The sequence below is a fragment of the Loxodonta africana genome, chromosome 7 (assembly GCF_030014295.1).
Source record: "Loxodonta africana isolate mLoxAfr1 chromosome 7, mLoxAfr1.hap2, whole genome shotgun sequence".
NCBI classification, from domain to species: domain Eukaryota; kingdom Metazoa; phylum Chordata; class Mammalia; order Proboscidea; family Elephantidae; genus Loxodonta; species Loxodonta africana.
Window position 1 is genome coordinate 87,311,218 of NC_087348.1, and position 14,890 is coordinate 87,326,107.

General features: G+C 48.7%; 1 protein-coding gene across 2 annotated transcripts in view; it reads right to left on the reverse strand.

Moving 5' to 3' along the window:
* Positions 1–14,890, reverse strand: part of CLPB (ClpB family mitochondrial disaggregase) — a 174,636-nt gene that overhangs the window by 21,773 nt on the left and 137,973 nt on the right. For both annotated transcript variants that reach the window (XM_023538993.2, XM_010599603.3), the window contains 3 exons: positions 12,102–12,216; positions 2,357–2,434; positions 1,155–1,210 (listed from right to left, as the gene is read on the reverse strand). In XM_023538993.2, coding sequence (XP_023394761.2) covers positions 1,155–1,210; positions 2,357–2,434; positions 12,102–12,216 — 249 coding nt within the window. The remainder of the gene's footprint in view (positions 1–1,154; positions 1,211–2,356; positions 2,435–12,101; positions 12,217–14,890) is intronic.

Genomic DNA, 14,890 nt, shown 5'->3' on the forward strand with positions numbered 1-14,890 from the left:
TTCCTGCCTGCCTGCCTATCAAGTGGGTCTGCTCCAGGCTTGGTTGAGGCAGAACACTACAAACAGCAAAGCCAGGCAGGCTCAAGAGCCTTCGGCCAGTTGCCAGGGAGAAGGAGGTGATGCTGGGGCCATGAAGTGTGGCTCAGAAGGCCATAGCCTGAACTACCTTTTTCCTGTGGCTGCCAGGCTCTCAGGGAAGCTAGGCCAGAAGAGGACAGGAGGTGCCCAGGACTGTGCTGCTGGGGCCACTGGCTGGCAGAAGCCTGACAAACTCATTACCTCAGCTGGAGAGGCTTTCCACAGGTGATAGACAAAGGGCACCTGGGGTCACAGGCAACCTCTGATGGTGCGCAGGGGGACCACTGGTGCCTTAGCCCTGATACTGGGAAGGCTGATAGAAGAATGACTGGCTCTAGCTGAAATGTTTCTGCATTCTCTCCAAGGATTGAACTCTCTGACATTTCTCTCTGTGTGGAAAGCATTTCCTATCAGCCTAGAAAGACAACCTGTACAGGCCTAGGAAAGCCAGAGTCTGAACAAATAGGATGGGGATGGCCCTCTCCTATGGAGAACACAGGGCTCTAAGCTACTTGGGCGGGGAGGGGGCGGAGAACAACTGCAACTACCTTACATGTGAAGGCATAAGAAATGTTTAAAAGCTCATGCAAGATGGAGAGAAGCAATAAGGCATCCTCTGATTGCTATCTGTTCCATCCTATAGCCCCCAGAAACCCCTCTAGCACAGCCTTGAATGCACTGGGCAGTAATGGCATGTTTCTAAAGCTTTCTCTCTCTCTAGACTGTGCTCTTCAGGACAGGGAGAGTGTCTTAACTACTGTTGTATCATCAGTATCTAGTATAATATCTGGCACAGAGAAGATGCTTGAAAAATGCTACATGGGTAAATCCCCCAAGAGGCAGACAGGGTAAGGATTATTCTTCCCATTTCATAGATGAAGAAATGGAGGCACAATGAGGTTGGATAACTTGTCCAAATTCTTGGAGCAATTAGCGGCCAAGCTGAGGCCTGCTTCCTGGCTCAGGGGCCATCTTTTTCATTAGCTATTGTTGGATTCAGGGATGCCAGGTCTTTTTGGGATAGGAGTGGTGAGGTCTCCATGACCTGCAGATCAGGCTTAGGCCCTAGGCCTTACCTTTTTGGCATCTTTGTGCATATATTTGGCTGTCTGCTTGGCCAGCTCTGTTTTTCCTAGTAAGAAAGAAGGGAGAGGAGGGGGGGTTAGGACCAGATGCCTATCTCTTAGAATCAAAGAGTATCGGAAATGCACGGACACAAGAAATAACACAGAATGGGTACACAGAGGCTCACAGAGGGTCAGTGAGTAACCCAGAGTCACCTAGGGGATTAATGGTGAAGCTGAGACCTGAATCCAAGTCTGCACTACATCTGGGTTTACCTTGGAGTGGGAGGTAGGACTCTTATAATCCAGAGCTAATGTGTCCTTTGAAGCCCAGCACAAACCTCACCTCTTCCAGGAGTGCCCTGACTTCCTGGCTCACTGCCCAGCATCTCTTGGGAGAGCCATGGCCTTGCCATCCAGACCCTGGAGCCACATGTCAAAGAAAGGCTGGGAGGGGATAAAGAACACCTCTCATTGGCTTCACAGCCCTTCTTTGTAACATAAAGAAGAAATGACAATACTGAAGTGGTGGCTCTGAAGGTCATGTGATATGCTCAAAGCCTTTGGAAGCCACTGTCTAGTACAGAAAGCCAACTTCTGTACTATCCTGGGCAGGGTATGTAAGCTTTTGGGTTACAATATCTGAGGGAAAGTTAGGGATGAAGATGTTGGGAGGGAAGAGGAGAGGTGGGGGGTGGCAGGGAGTGTCTGTGAGGGCAGAGAATGAGGGGATGAAAATGCCTCAGATAATCCAGCCCAACTGGCTAGGAAAATACCAACCCATTTTACTGTACCTGGCACTGTCCTGGCCAGCAGGGGCTTTACTTAGCTTCCTAAAGGGGAATCTCCCAGGCTGTACTGTATATATGTGGTGTGATTCGGCACTGAAGGTGATTCCATTGTTCCCAAAGGGATTTGGAGTAGCCGAACCAGGGCTAATAGGCTGTGAAAGGGCCTGGTCCTTCAGGTGAATTAGTCCCTTGCACCACATCTTCCAGAGGGAGAAGCATAATTCCAGCTGTTCATGACAATGGTCAAAAACAGAAGGCCCTCTTGGTGATTTGTAACTTGGAGGCAGTTGTTCTGGGGCCAAACACAGAGCTAAGAGTTGAGGTGGGTGGTGTGACCCTGGCCCGTAGCAGCTGGGGCTGTCAGGCTTGGGCCAGCCCCTCCCCCAGCTCTCCCTCCCCACTGGCTGATCTGCTCCCAGTTACCTATTCCAGATGATCCCAAGAAGAGGAAGACCAGAGGGTGTTCTTCGTCGTACCAGCCATTCTCCTTCCTCCGGATCGCTATGGCCAAACACACAAAACGGGGGGACGGGGAGGGAGGCAGATAAATCAATGACACAAAAGGCAGGATAATTATCACTAAGTATACAATATGTTTTACTGCTCTGCGCCCACTCAAAGTCCTCACTACCATTAGTGCTGCCTAATCTGATTAGCTGGCAAGGCCCCTAGAGACACCTAATCAGGTTAGCATGGATTTGGAAAGCTGCCCAGAGCAGATTTCGGATAAAGTTTTCCAGGATGAGCACTCAGCGTTGCCAGGGAAACTGAAAGGCGGGTGGATGGTGAATGGAGGTGAAGGGGGTGGGGGGCTGGTGAAGGAGAATTCGAGATGAACTTTAGCCCAGCTGCTTACCCGTGTGCTCATCATAGGAGAGGCCTGCCTCCTATGCAAATAGGAGTGGCAGAAGCCCATGGCAGACCCTTGAAGATCTGGGGTGTAAGCTCTGGATTCTCTCACTTGGGGAGATCAAGGCCTGCTCCACTGTCTGGATCGAGAAGTGGAAACACAGCCAAATGTACTTTCTGGAAGCCAATCAAAGGTAGTGTGGGCTCAGGGCATGGAAGGAGTAAACCACTTGGTTAGCATCTCTGGTGGTTAGCATGTCCTCTGGTAGGGTGTGAGGAGTGGAACATGTCTGTTGTAGGTTCCTAAGGGACTGAGCTCTGTTAGAGGGAAGCCTGGCTTCTCCTCTTCAAGAGAGAGTATATAATCAAGGGCTATGCTAACCAAAAGGTTGGCAGTTCAAATCCACCAGGCGCTTCTCAGAAACTCTATGGGGCAGTTCTAGTCTGTCCTATAGGGTCACTATGAGTTGGAATCTACTCGACGGCAATGGGTTTGTGTTTTTTTTTTGGTATGCATTCCAGGTAAGGAAATAAAGCGCCAAAGTACAGAGTGGAAGAGGTCAGGCTCAGAAGTACTACTCAAATATAAGAGAAGGGAGTGGCAACGAGGCAGAACTATAATAAGAAGAACCATGTACTGAACATGCTATATGCCACGTACAAATGGAAAAACTGCCAACTTCTTTATTTACCCAAGACCCACACAATCACTCACAGAGGACAGAATTATTCTTAAATCCATTATACTGAACAGGAAACCAAGAAATAAAGGGACTTGCCCAAGTCACACAACTAGTAGATGGTAGAGTCACTTCTCTCTCCAAACCTACCTTTATTGCATATGGCTGCTAAAAAAACTGAGTGTCAATTTAGGTTGCATTAACAAAACTATGGGGACAGAGCACTGTACAACGTCAATGTCAGTCTGCAAATGGAGCAGCATGTCTGGTCTTGTCCCAAGAGTGTCCGGGGGAGATTAGCAAAGGGATATGTGTCACAGGACATGGGGCTCAGGAATCAAGTCAATGGAGAGAGTTGATAGTCTTAGGGGTGTGTCTGTCTTTCCTGAGGTGTTAACATCCTAAAGGCTAGACTGCAGAGGACAGGGAAGGCTTTCTGGAAGAGGTGGAGAGACAGGAATAAACAGTAGTGGTGGGTGGGATCAGATTATGCAGAACTTGAATGCCTGCCTTAGGAGTTCAGACCCATGTTTGTGATCTTTCTTACCTTGATCTCTAGTGCTGCACCCAAAACACTTTGTAGTTGAGAATCTTGAGAGGGGCTTGAGAAAATACTCAAGTCAACCCTCTACCCTGGGCTAGCATCCAGATCTTCTCTAAACTGTCTGGCCCAGGTCCTCTGGAAAGGTTGGCTAAATGGGAACCCATGGGCCTAACAGGCACCTGAAAAGCTGGGGATGAAGAGGGAGAAGTCAAAGCCTGGCTGAGAGGAAAGTACCTGGTGTACCAACAGAGGAAGAAAGGTAGTGGTGAGGGTATCTGGGGAGGTGGAGGTATTAAAAAATGACAAAGGCCAGACTTTGGTGAACACTCCCATTGTGTATGTGGACGTGTGTGTATGTGTACTGGGGTGGGGTGAGAGAGGGGTCAAATGAGAGGAGCCACATTCTTCCAAAAGTTGGCTGAATTGATAATCTAAGTTGAGAAGAGGCTGGGCACGAACTGGGTTCAGGCTTCATGGGGTGTGTTTGGAGAGGTAGAGGTACCCACGTATCAGCTAGAAAGGTACAGTGTGGTGGCGGGGGGATGGGGTCCCCAAGGATGTCATGTACCTGAGGTTCTCATCCTGGCTTCTCTTTCAGAGAAGATTCCCAGCCTACTGAGAGCTGCATATAGCTGGGCTGTGCAGTATAAAAACTGCCACAGAGAATGTGGAATTGGATTATGCCTGGGGCCATCTTTCCCCTTTCTCTTCTAATAATGCACCTGGGAGAGAGCTCTTTATAATGCCAGGCAGACTCCACTGCGCAGCTGTCCCTGGTCAATTCTGCCAGACCCAGGGCATGAGTCTGGGGTGGGCTTGATCTGGGCCCCCCATGAAACAGGCGAAATGCCAACCATTAAACAATTACAACTCTGGATATTTCTAATAATATCTGAAGAGAAAAACGGCCAAGCAGATGGAGTCTGACAGAGTGAAAAATGGTAGCAGCTAGGAAGGACTAGGGGAAGGAGGGTCCCAGTATATGTGGCTGGCAGTGTGGCCGAGGACCTCGGCTGGGAGCCCTGAGGGTCCTGCTTAGGCCAGGTACAGACAGAGACCTGGACGGGCCCATCTGGGATGAGGCTGTAAGTGGTGGCACTCTTCCTGTGGACCAGCAAATGCAGCAACTTGTTCTGCTAGTCCTTTATAGTCTATGAAGAACTTCTGTAGACGTAATTTCATTTGAGCCTCATTCTGACCCTGTGAGGCAGGCAGGGCAGATAACTTGATTCCCATTTTATAAATGAGGAAATATGTGCAAAGAAGTTGGGTAATCTGCTCAAGGTTACACACTCAGCTTTAATTCCAGTTCTGGCTGACTCCTGAGCCTAAACTAGTACTTGAGGAGTTCAGAGAAAGGAGTCAGCTCTCCATTATCACAGCACCTCCTCACACCCTTGCCTCACCCAGAAAAACAGTCTCTCTGTGGTCTCCCAATCTGGCCTCCTCAACCTTTCAACACGTGGCCTCTGGAGACCCCAACCCCTGATGCTCTGCTGGCTGCTGCTTTCAGGACCCTCTGAGCAAACAGCTCAGCCCCTTCCTTGGCTGGCCCCATTTCTGTAAGCTCCACCCAGACTCCTTTGCCTCGCGAAATGCTGTGCTAGTGCCGATGCTCACGCTGCATGTGTCCTTCCCTTACCAGAATGCCTTCTCCTGGCCATGTCTATCACTGCTGGACCATCTTAAAACTACCTGCAACAACTCTTTTTGATGAACTTCACCATACCACACCCATCACCATTTCTTTAACTCACAGAGTCTGTGTTCTCTGGTATGTGCTCATTTGCAGGTTGGTATGGTGGAGAGGGTAGGAGTTACAGGATCTAGTTTGGAGTCCAAGCTCTGCCACTTACTAATTGACTGACTTTCATTAAAACATTTAATCCTTCAGAGCCTCAGTTTCTTCATCTATAAAATGGGAAGAGTCATGCATCCTAAGTCACCCCCACATGAAGATTAAATGAGTTAATGGACACAAAAGCAATTTGTAAGCTGCACAGAGTGGAATAAGAGAAGTAAAAATAATGGTAGTGATAGCAGCAGTGGTGGCAGCCATTAGGCTTCGTATTTTACACATCCCTCTCTCATCCTTATAATAATTTTGAGAAGTAGCCATTATCCCCATTTTACAGAGGAGGAGGCTGAGGCCCAGAAAGGGACAGTATAAGGGGTTTCATTTGCTTCTGCCCTCATATTCAGGGGGAAGGGTGTGCTTCCAATTTCACTGGTGTTTCATGGGAGCAGGTGCTAGGCATTCTATTTCCTGAGAAACCCCACAGACTAGCCCAACACCGGCTAAATACTTGTTGACTAAATGAGTTAATTTTGGTGCTTCTGGAATCACAAAGGGGGAAGAACAGAGACTTAAACTCCCATTTTACAGAGAACAGTGAGGCCTGGTGGTTACTACTGCCCTTGGGGTGAGGAAGCCTTCCTCTTTCTCCTTAACCTCCTCTCCAGGGGGTCTGAAGCATCTATTCAGCTGTGCCTGGTGTTAGAGAACCTACAAGAGGCCTAAAACAAGGTTTGTGCCTTTGAGATAAATGCTGCTCTGAAAACTGTGAGTTCCAAAAGGAATGGGAGCGCTGGCAGAGGTGCAGGAAGAAGACATTTGTGCCTGACTGGCACTTGGGTCTGAGGATGAAGGGGGAGACCGCCAGGCAGTCAGGGGTATGATGGGACATTCCAGGAAGAAAGATCCAATATGTGCAAAGACTAGAAAAGAGGAAGGAGCTGCCTTCTCCTCCTATCCCAGGCCTTTGCATTGGTCCACCTCAAGGCTCTAGTGGCAGCCTGGGTGGACTGACTCACTCTTCTTGAAAAATTCTAGTGATCTAGTGTGGGAGAATTTTTAACAAACATGTTTGTTTCATGCCTGTGGCATCTCTTAGAGAAACCAGTCCTTCAGAGAGACTCTAATGCTGGGAGTCACCCAAACATCTACCAGCCATTTCCTGTCTATTGCTTACAGGTTTAAGGAACATAGGAAGTACTCAATAAGGGCCTACTGACTGAGTGGATATCGGTGCCTCAGGTTTGGTGGGTCATGGGAGAACAGATGTTTTCTTAGTTTGCAAGGATTATTCTTTCTGTGGCAAACTATTGCTACTGAGTAGTTATCACATCACAAATGCAAAAGATAGATTTTGCTCACCCCTCCCATGTGTTTGCGTGTATGTGTATTGTGGCTAGAAGAGCAACACTATTCCAGAAAAAGGCTGAGATGAGACTCTGTGTTGAGGAAGAATGTCAAAATGGGTTTGGACTTCATTCACTTGAGTTCAACAAAGCTTTACACACCTGTGTGCCCAACCCTGGGAAAACAGCTGAATGACAGGAAGTTCCTAACCTTTGGAGGGAGAAAGACATACAAACATATGAGCTAACTATGTGGTAAGTGCAGTGACAAAGGGTGTTCATATGAAGCCCAGAGAAAGGGCCCTGAATCCAGGTGAAGGACTAGGGCAGGCTTTCTGAACAAGTCCTAGGTCGAGGGTATTTTGGCAGGCAAAGTGGAAGAGCAGAGCAGTCCAGGCAACAAGAGCAGCAGTAGCAAAGGCAGGGAAGCGTGGAAGGACACAGCATGTGGGTGGAACTGCAAGCAGTTTCGTAGGTTAATCACACCACTCTACAACTCAGGGATGACGTGGGTGAATTTCTCAGATCAGAAACCAGGACTCAAAGGAAGGGTCTAGAAAGGTTCAGGGCTTGGGAAGAAGAATATGTTTGGGCTAGTCAGAGAGGGAAGTGAATGAGGTAAGATGGTGTGCACATTGTGTGCCACATGGCTGATGCTGAGATTCCACAACACAGGCCAGACCCCAGTACAGAAGGATGGTTGAAGTGGCAGAGCTTCCCCGAGGGAGTACATAGACTTCAGAGTCAACTAGGACCAGGTGGAATGGGTGTTGGGACAGGTCTCTGGTCAGTGGGAGCACTAAGGAAGTTGCCAGGTGTGTGCAGCTGACCTGCTGCCCAGGGGAGGCATCTTGGAGCAAGTCAGGGGATGGCATGTCCAATCAAGGGGTCAAAGGTCAAGCAGTATGCTTATGATAATTATCTCAGTATAGTCATATTTCCAGTATGACTGTGAGCTACTAGAGGGTAGGCTCTACAGTTTCTCTTCTTTCCTCAGAGTGCATCATTAAGATGGACATGTGGCCAGATCAAATTAGTTAATTCAACAAACTGCACTAAGCATCTACTTTGAGCAGGGTGCGGTGCCAGGAATTGGGAAAACAAAAACAATTAAGCCATGACCTATGTGCGCAGGGAGTCTGCAGTCTATTGCTCCTGAACTGAGTTGGGCTAAATAAAAACCAGCCAGATTGGGCAGATGAACAGCGGTGGGGTGCGGGAAGTCCAGAAGAAAAGAACTCCAAGCAGACAGGACAGCGTCAACGTATGCAACAGGAGATAAACCCAGAGTGTGCAGGGAAGCAGAGGCAGCCCGGTGCTGCTTGTGTGTGCCGTGCATGAGGGTGAGCCAGCAGTAGGACCAGGCCTTGTACACCAGGTTGAGGGCAGCAAGGACCACTAAAAGGTTTTAAAACACTCGGATTTGTGTTTTACGAATATCATTCCAGCTGGTGAAAAGACCTGATTACAGTGGAAGGAAAAGAGGCAGGAGACCAGTGATGAGGCCACTGCCATGGTTCAGATGGGGACACTGATGGCCTGAGCTATGGCAGTGGTATTAGGAACAGAGGGGAGAAGCTGGGTTTGAGAACTATTTAAGTGGTAGAATGGTAGAACTCAATACTCGATGGGCTGTCAGGGGTGAAGGAAAGGGAGAGGGGCCAAGGGAATGCCTACATTTCTATTCAGGAGACCAGTGAGTAGTGGTGTTCTCTTCTGAGATAAGAACACAGCAGGAGATAGGTTTGGGGGTAGGGGAGGACTCTAGTTCTGAATGTGTTGAATAGGCAACTGGTTGCCTTTCTGAGGAGGATGGTGGGGCATAGGGGCTGCTGAGCTCCTGGGCAGTCAGCTTCACAAGGCAGTCATCCTCTCTACTGCCTGTGATCAACAGCAGCTCTGGATTCTGGAAGGACTACCTCACTTTCAGTGCCAAGGCTCCGGTGTGTGATATTTAAGTTGGCTCTCCTTTGGCTCCATGACCCTAGGCAGACCAGAGAGGCCATGGGGCCTGGGCCGTGGGGTTGGTGCTTTATCTCCTCCATTTGTAAGGCAGTAACTGTGCACCAGCCTTGCTGAGAAGCCCTGCAGCTGGGGATCACACTGATAAATTCACTGTATTACTTTGCACAAATCAATATCCCAGCACTTACCAGGGGTTGATGTGACCGAAATTGGTTTCAGCCAATTCGTGAGGGTAATAAATGGCCATTTATCAAATCAATTCATTCTGCGGCACTTCTCTGGCTGCCCATCCTCATGGTACCCATGGGGTGCCAGGCTCCATCCAGCCAGCGCACATGTGACAGTATCCTAGAGGTCCCAGGGAGGCCTGGCCTACCCTCTCGATCAGCCTCACTTTCCTGTATTTGCGTCAGTTTTGAGGTCCTAAGGTATTGGGTGCTGCCTGCCTCCTCATACTTTTCCTGGGCTGGTAGCTACAGTCAGCAGGCTGCCTTACGCACTGATGCTTGGGTCTAGAAGCCTCTGAGAGCTGGTTACAGAGGCTGGACACGACTCTGAACATAATCAGTGTGATCCCCACCTGCAGGGCTTCTGGCAAGGTGGGCACACAGCTACCACCTTACAAATGGAGGAGATAAAACACACCAACTCCAAAGCCCCATGGCCTGTCTTTCCAAGGATGAATACAGCCATAATAGGGTCAAGCTGAATGCCACAGGATAAGGAGTATGGCCCTCCTGGGCAGCCATTTACCTCTGGCAGAGTTCAGGAGACAGAATGGAAGCTTCGGGTAGAAGGAAGTGCTCAGGGCAGACACTCTGACAGCCCTTGGGAGGTGGGGCATGGAACCATCTACTCTTGCTCTGGGTCAACTGTAAGGAGTGACAAGATGGGTGGTACATTCAGAGGTCAGTGGAGGTCCAGGGGAAGAGGCAAGCCTGGGGCTGGAATTAAGGATCAGTCCCAGGCTGACGGACATAACTGTAGGCTTGACCTGAAGAACACAGTGCCCAGCCCTAGACTGTGAGCACCTTGAGGACAGGGACTAGGTTTTATTCATTGCTGTCTGGCGCATACTGGAAAGAGCACGTGCTTTTATAGTCAGACGGTCCCAGATTTGGCTCCCCATTACACAAGTGAGTAAAGTGATGCTCAGAGAAGCTAAGTGACTAGCCTCAAGCTGCGCAGCTAATAAGTGGGCAGACCTGCTGTTTGAGCCCAAGTTGATCTAATTCTTTCCATCTCGATGCTCTCTCCCACACCTGCTTCTGGGGAGCTTCACATCTTATGGGCTTGAGAAGCTGGTGAGAAATAGGTCAGACATGAGCATGCAGTCTGCTGGGAAAGGGTTGTTTAAGAACCCAGGGAAAACACTATAATAGCAGGTGCAATCCTGGCCCATGTGGACATGAGAGTCCAGCAGAGACACTTTCTTAGACCTCTGCTCAGGTAATCTGTCTCTCACATGGGCTCCTCCTTCTCTCTCTCCAACCCAAGGGGACTCCCAGAGTCTCCCCTCCCTCCACCTCAGACCAGGCCGTAGCTGTCTCAGTGAGGGGTTGCCACCTCCTAGGTGGACCCAAAAGGACAGCCTCATGTGGTTTGGCCTGAGCAGTGGGGCCTTGTGCATTCAAAAAAGCTCTACCCAGCTTCTGTGTGTGTGTCTGCAGGCAGCCTTCTGACCTCTAGCTGGCCAGGCGGCTCTGGTCTATGGGCTCCTTTTATCTGTTGATGGGGTCAGGTCCCTGAAGAGGGGCTCACAACTCCCATGGAGTCCTCCTGGTCTGTGAAGATGATGATTAGGCTGGGCCCAGTGTGCCTTCATTTTTTAATTACTCTTCTAACTGGTATCCTAGGGCTGACAATGCCACCCTTGAATGTCCCAGAGGGGCAGCCACAGTTTCAGCCGGGTGGCTCTTTGTATCGGTGAGCTGAACTGGTACTGTCCTTGGCACTCACAGACCATCTTGTGGGACTGGGTGCTTAGAGAAAACAGGTGAGAACATATAAAGGGGGCTGACTGAGACATCCCAGGGGAGTGGTTTTTAAACCTTAGTGGAGTGCCAGAATTGCCTGGAGGGCTGAGCCTCACCCCCGCAGAGTTTATGATTCCATAGGTCTCGGGTAAGGCCTGAAACTCTGCATTTCTAACAAGTTCCCAGAAGATGTTGACGCTGCTGGTCTGGGGACTATGCTTTGAGTACCACTGCCTTAGAGGATACCCCCTTGTGTAAGCCTGGCATTTGGTTCCTTTTCCCTCCCCCCACCTGTCTGAAATCATCCCCAGGGAGTTATGCACCTGAGTCAGAGTTCAGCAGAACCCTGGTTTTATATATTAATCCAGTGGGGTTTGCAGAGGAAGAGGGGCCATTAGATTAGAGTTACACCAGAGTCTGGCTCCCAGGGGTTAGAGTATGGGACACAAGAACTTCAGGGGTAGAGAAGAGGACACTCCTGAGTTGTTCAGGGTGTTTTTTTCTAAAACTGGGCCCGCTGCTGACAAACTATACTGAAGAGTCCTGGCTGGGAGACAGAAAATATGGGTTCTAGTTCTAGTTCAGCTGCTACCTAGCTAGTGACCACAGGCAAACTTTTACCCCTCTCTGGGTCTGTTTTTACATCTGAAAAGAGGGGTGTGGGGTAGGGGCAGTAGACCAGATGAAGGTAAGATCTATATTCTAAGCATAGGAAAGCAAACTTGAACAAATTACTTGACTGCTCTATATCTCAGTTTCTTCATCTGTAAAATGGGGACTTAATGTTACTGACTTCATAGAGTTGCTATAAGGACTAAATGACACAACATGTGTAAAGAGCTTACAACAATGCCTGGCTTATAGAATGTTCCTAACAAACCTTAACTTTTACTATTATTAACCACCTCTTTTCACAGTTTGGTGGCAGCAGGATATACACCTTATTACAGCAGACCCTGAGGCCATGTGCTACCCTGCCCTTTGTGGTGCTGGCTAGTGTCCCACATACTCACCGGCACCCACTGTGGCTATGGCATTCTCCTGGCCAATGATGTGTTCTTTCAGCCGCTGCTCCAGAGGGAAGCGGCGTCGTTCCTCAGCCTCACGCTTCCGCTGCTTCTCCTGGTACTGTGGGGAGAGATGGAAGGTGGCTTAGGAGCTCTGGGTACTGTAGGACCCTAGTTTCACCCCTTCCTCCAAATCAGGGGAAGAAACACTGGTCTGGATCTCCAGCGGTTCCTGCTGCACAGCTCTAGCTCATGAGCACTGGAGCTGGCCCTGTTCTTTCCACCTCTCCCCTGGTCCTGGCCCTCACATCATCTCCTCACCTCAGGTGGCTATTGCTCAGGGCTCTTCCTCACCCTGCTTAATTGCTAGTAAGATAAGTACTGCTAGTAGATTAACTCTTGGCTCAGAAGTCTGACAGAAGACCTGGGTTCAAATCTCAGCCTTTTCACTCACAAGATATGACCTGGAGCAAGTTACTTCACCTTAGTTTCCTTATCTGTAAATTGGGGATTAAATATAGTTACTCAAATAATGTGCCTACATGCAGTAAGTTCTTAATAAATGTAAGTTCCTTTCCATTTCCTCTGTTAAATAATTTATTTTATTTTTATTGTTGTTGTTGAGACTATAGACAGCAGAATATATACCAATTCAACAATTTCTACAGTGACATTGATTACATTCTTCAAGTTGTGCATCCATTCGTACCTTCCTTTTTTGAGTTGTTCCTCTCTCATTAACATAAACTCATTGGCCTCCAAGTTTCCTATCTAATATTTTGAGTTGCTGTTGTCAGTTTGATTCCATATAGATAAATCTTAAAAGCGCAAAATGCTCAAGGCAGACATTCTTTATTAGTTAAGTTAAACCATGAGCTAAACTATCAAACAATTACTCAGCAATTGCTGTGTGCTTGGTCCTGAGCATGGCCATGTTGGAAGGGTGGGGCGTGGGATAAGGAGGATGACTGTGCCCTGTCCCTGGGAGGCTTTAGTCAATGCTGCTTCTGGCCCTGGGCTTGGCCCACCTCAAGAAAGACACAATGAGGTCTGAGCTTGGTCATGCCCTGAGGGAGAAGATAGGAAGGAGAGCCAGGTCTTGCCCTCAGCGAGCAGGCAGGGGAGGCAGGGTCTGTACATAAATAGTTCTTGGGTAGAATCAACCATTTTTCTCATGATTCCAAAGCATGACAGCCTATCTCTAGCAGTGTGCCTATCACTAAAAAAACTACCTGAAAACAAGTTTGTTTGCATTTGTGAATCTGCTCCCTGAGGACAGGCACTGTCTTTTACATACAACTGTTTCCAGCACAGGTCCTGGCACAGTGGAGGCCATCTGGTGAATGCTTGCAAAAATGAATTTGATGACAGAAACAAGGAGGAGAGAATTAACAGCTATGCTGGGTAGTGTAGGAGTACAGAGAAAAGGATAAGGAGTGGAACATTTTTGGGGAAGCTTTCTGGGGGCTGGGTGGCTTTAAGAAGCCAGAAGTCTAGACTAGGTTGGAGCTATGGCACTATCTGGAGAATGGGCAGGGAGGGGTGAGTTTGTAGGCCTGAGGATAAAGCACTTATGACGGGGAGAGGAAGCAGCTCTTGAAGACCCAGGTCTTCCTGAGGTTCCTTTCCTCTAAGACCTTTGTAATACTGACATCTTTCTAGACAGAGAGCTGCCAAGGTAAGGCCCTGTCAGAAAAGTTGTGACTGCAGATTGCTCTTGCAGGCAGAGTGGATGAAAAATACCTGCTGCTTGGGCAGTGTTTTCCTGTTATGGTACTGACCTTGACAGAAGTTAAAAAAAATAAATAGCAAACAATCCAATTTTGGCTGTTGCCATCAGTCTGTAACTGAAAGCTCCCATCAGTCCTGGGGCTTCATATGGAGCAATAAGTCAGCACCGATCCCAGTGGAGCAACGCTTGCCGGTTAGAATCCAGAGTGTCACTGTGCAGCCCCCTCAGGCGCGACATACATCACCTAGCTCTGGCGACTCCAGCCATATATCTGCCTCCTCCTCCCAGCCACCCACCCTCTCTCAAGCACTGGGGTCCACTGGGCTGGGAGACACACACATATCAGCTGGTGCAGTGCTGGCTGGTGGCCTGATTGGTTTGCAGTTGGACAGGCCAGGGAAGGAGCTTGAAAGGACAGAAGCTGGCCTCCGAGGGTTTGTTGGGTTGCTCTCTTTACTCTCCCTCAAGGATGGGTCTCAAAGCGCTCCCGCTTCTGGCCCTTTGCTCACACTGCTGCCCCATTACAAAAGGCTTCTGTATTCCCACCTGCATCCAGGTGCCCTGATGATCTCAGCTTAAATATATTGTCTAAGAAGACTTTTTTAAGGCTTCTTGCCTGCCCCTGGTCTCTGGGATCTCTGGTGCACTTACTGAACTGCCTATTTGTCTCTCCTAACTCAACCACAAGGTCCTTAGTTACAAAGCCCATGTTTTAGTGATGCCCATAGCTCCAGCATCTAGCACAGGGCTTGGCTCACAGGAGTCAATATAGGCTGCCAACTGAGTAATGGTAAATACCTTTGTGGAACAGCTGCTAAGTGCCAGGCATTTTATACACAGTATAGGCAGTGTCTGGGTTACAAACATCTGACTTATGTACGTACGACCCGTAGTTACAAACCAACCCCCGTAAAGACTATTATATTAAAAATTCGAGGTACATACAATGGTTCGCAATAATAAACAGGCTGTACTTACTACAGGTAGTCCCCAGGTTATGAATGAGGTCCATTCGTAACTGTCTTCAAGTCTTTAAGTTGAATTTGTAGGTAAGTTGGAACAG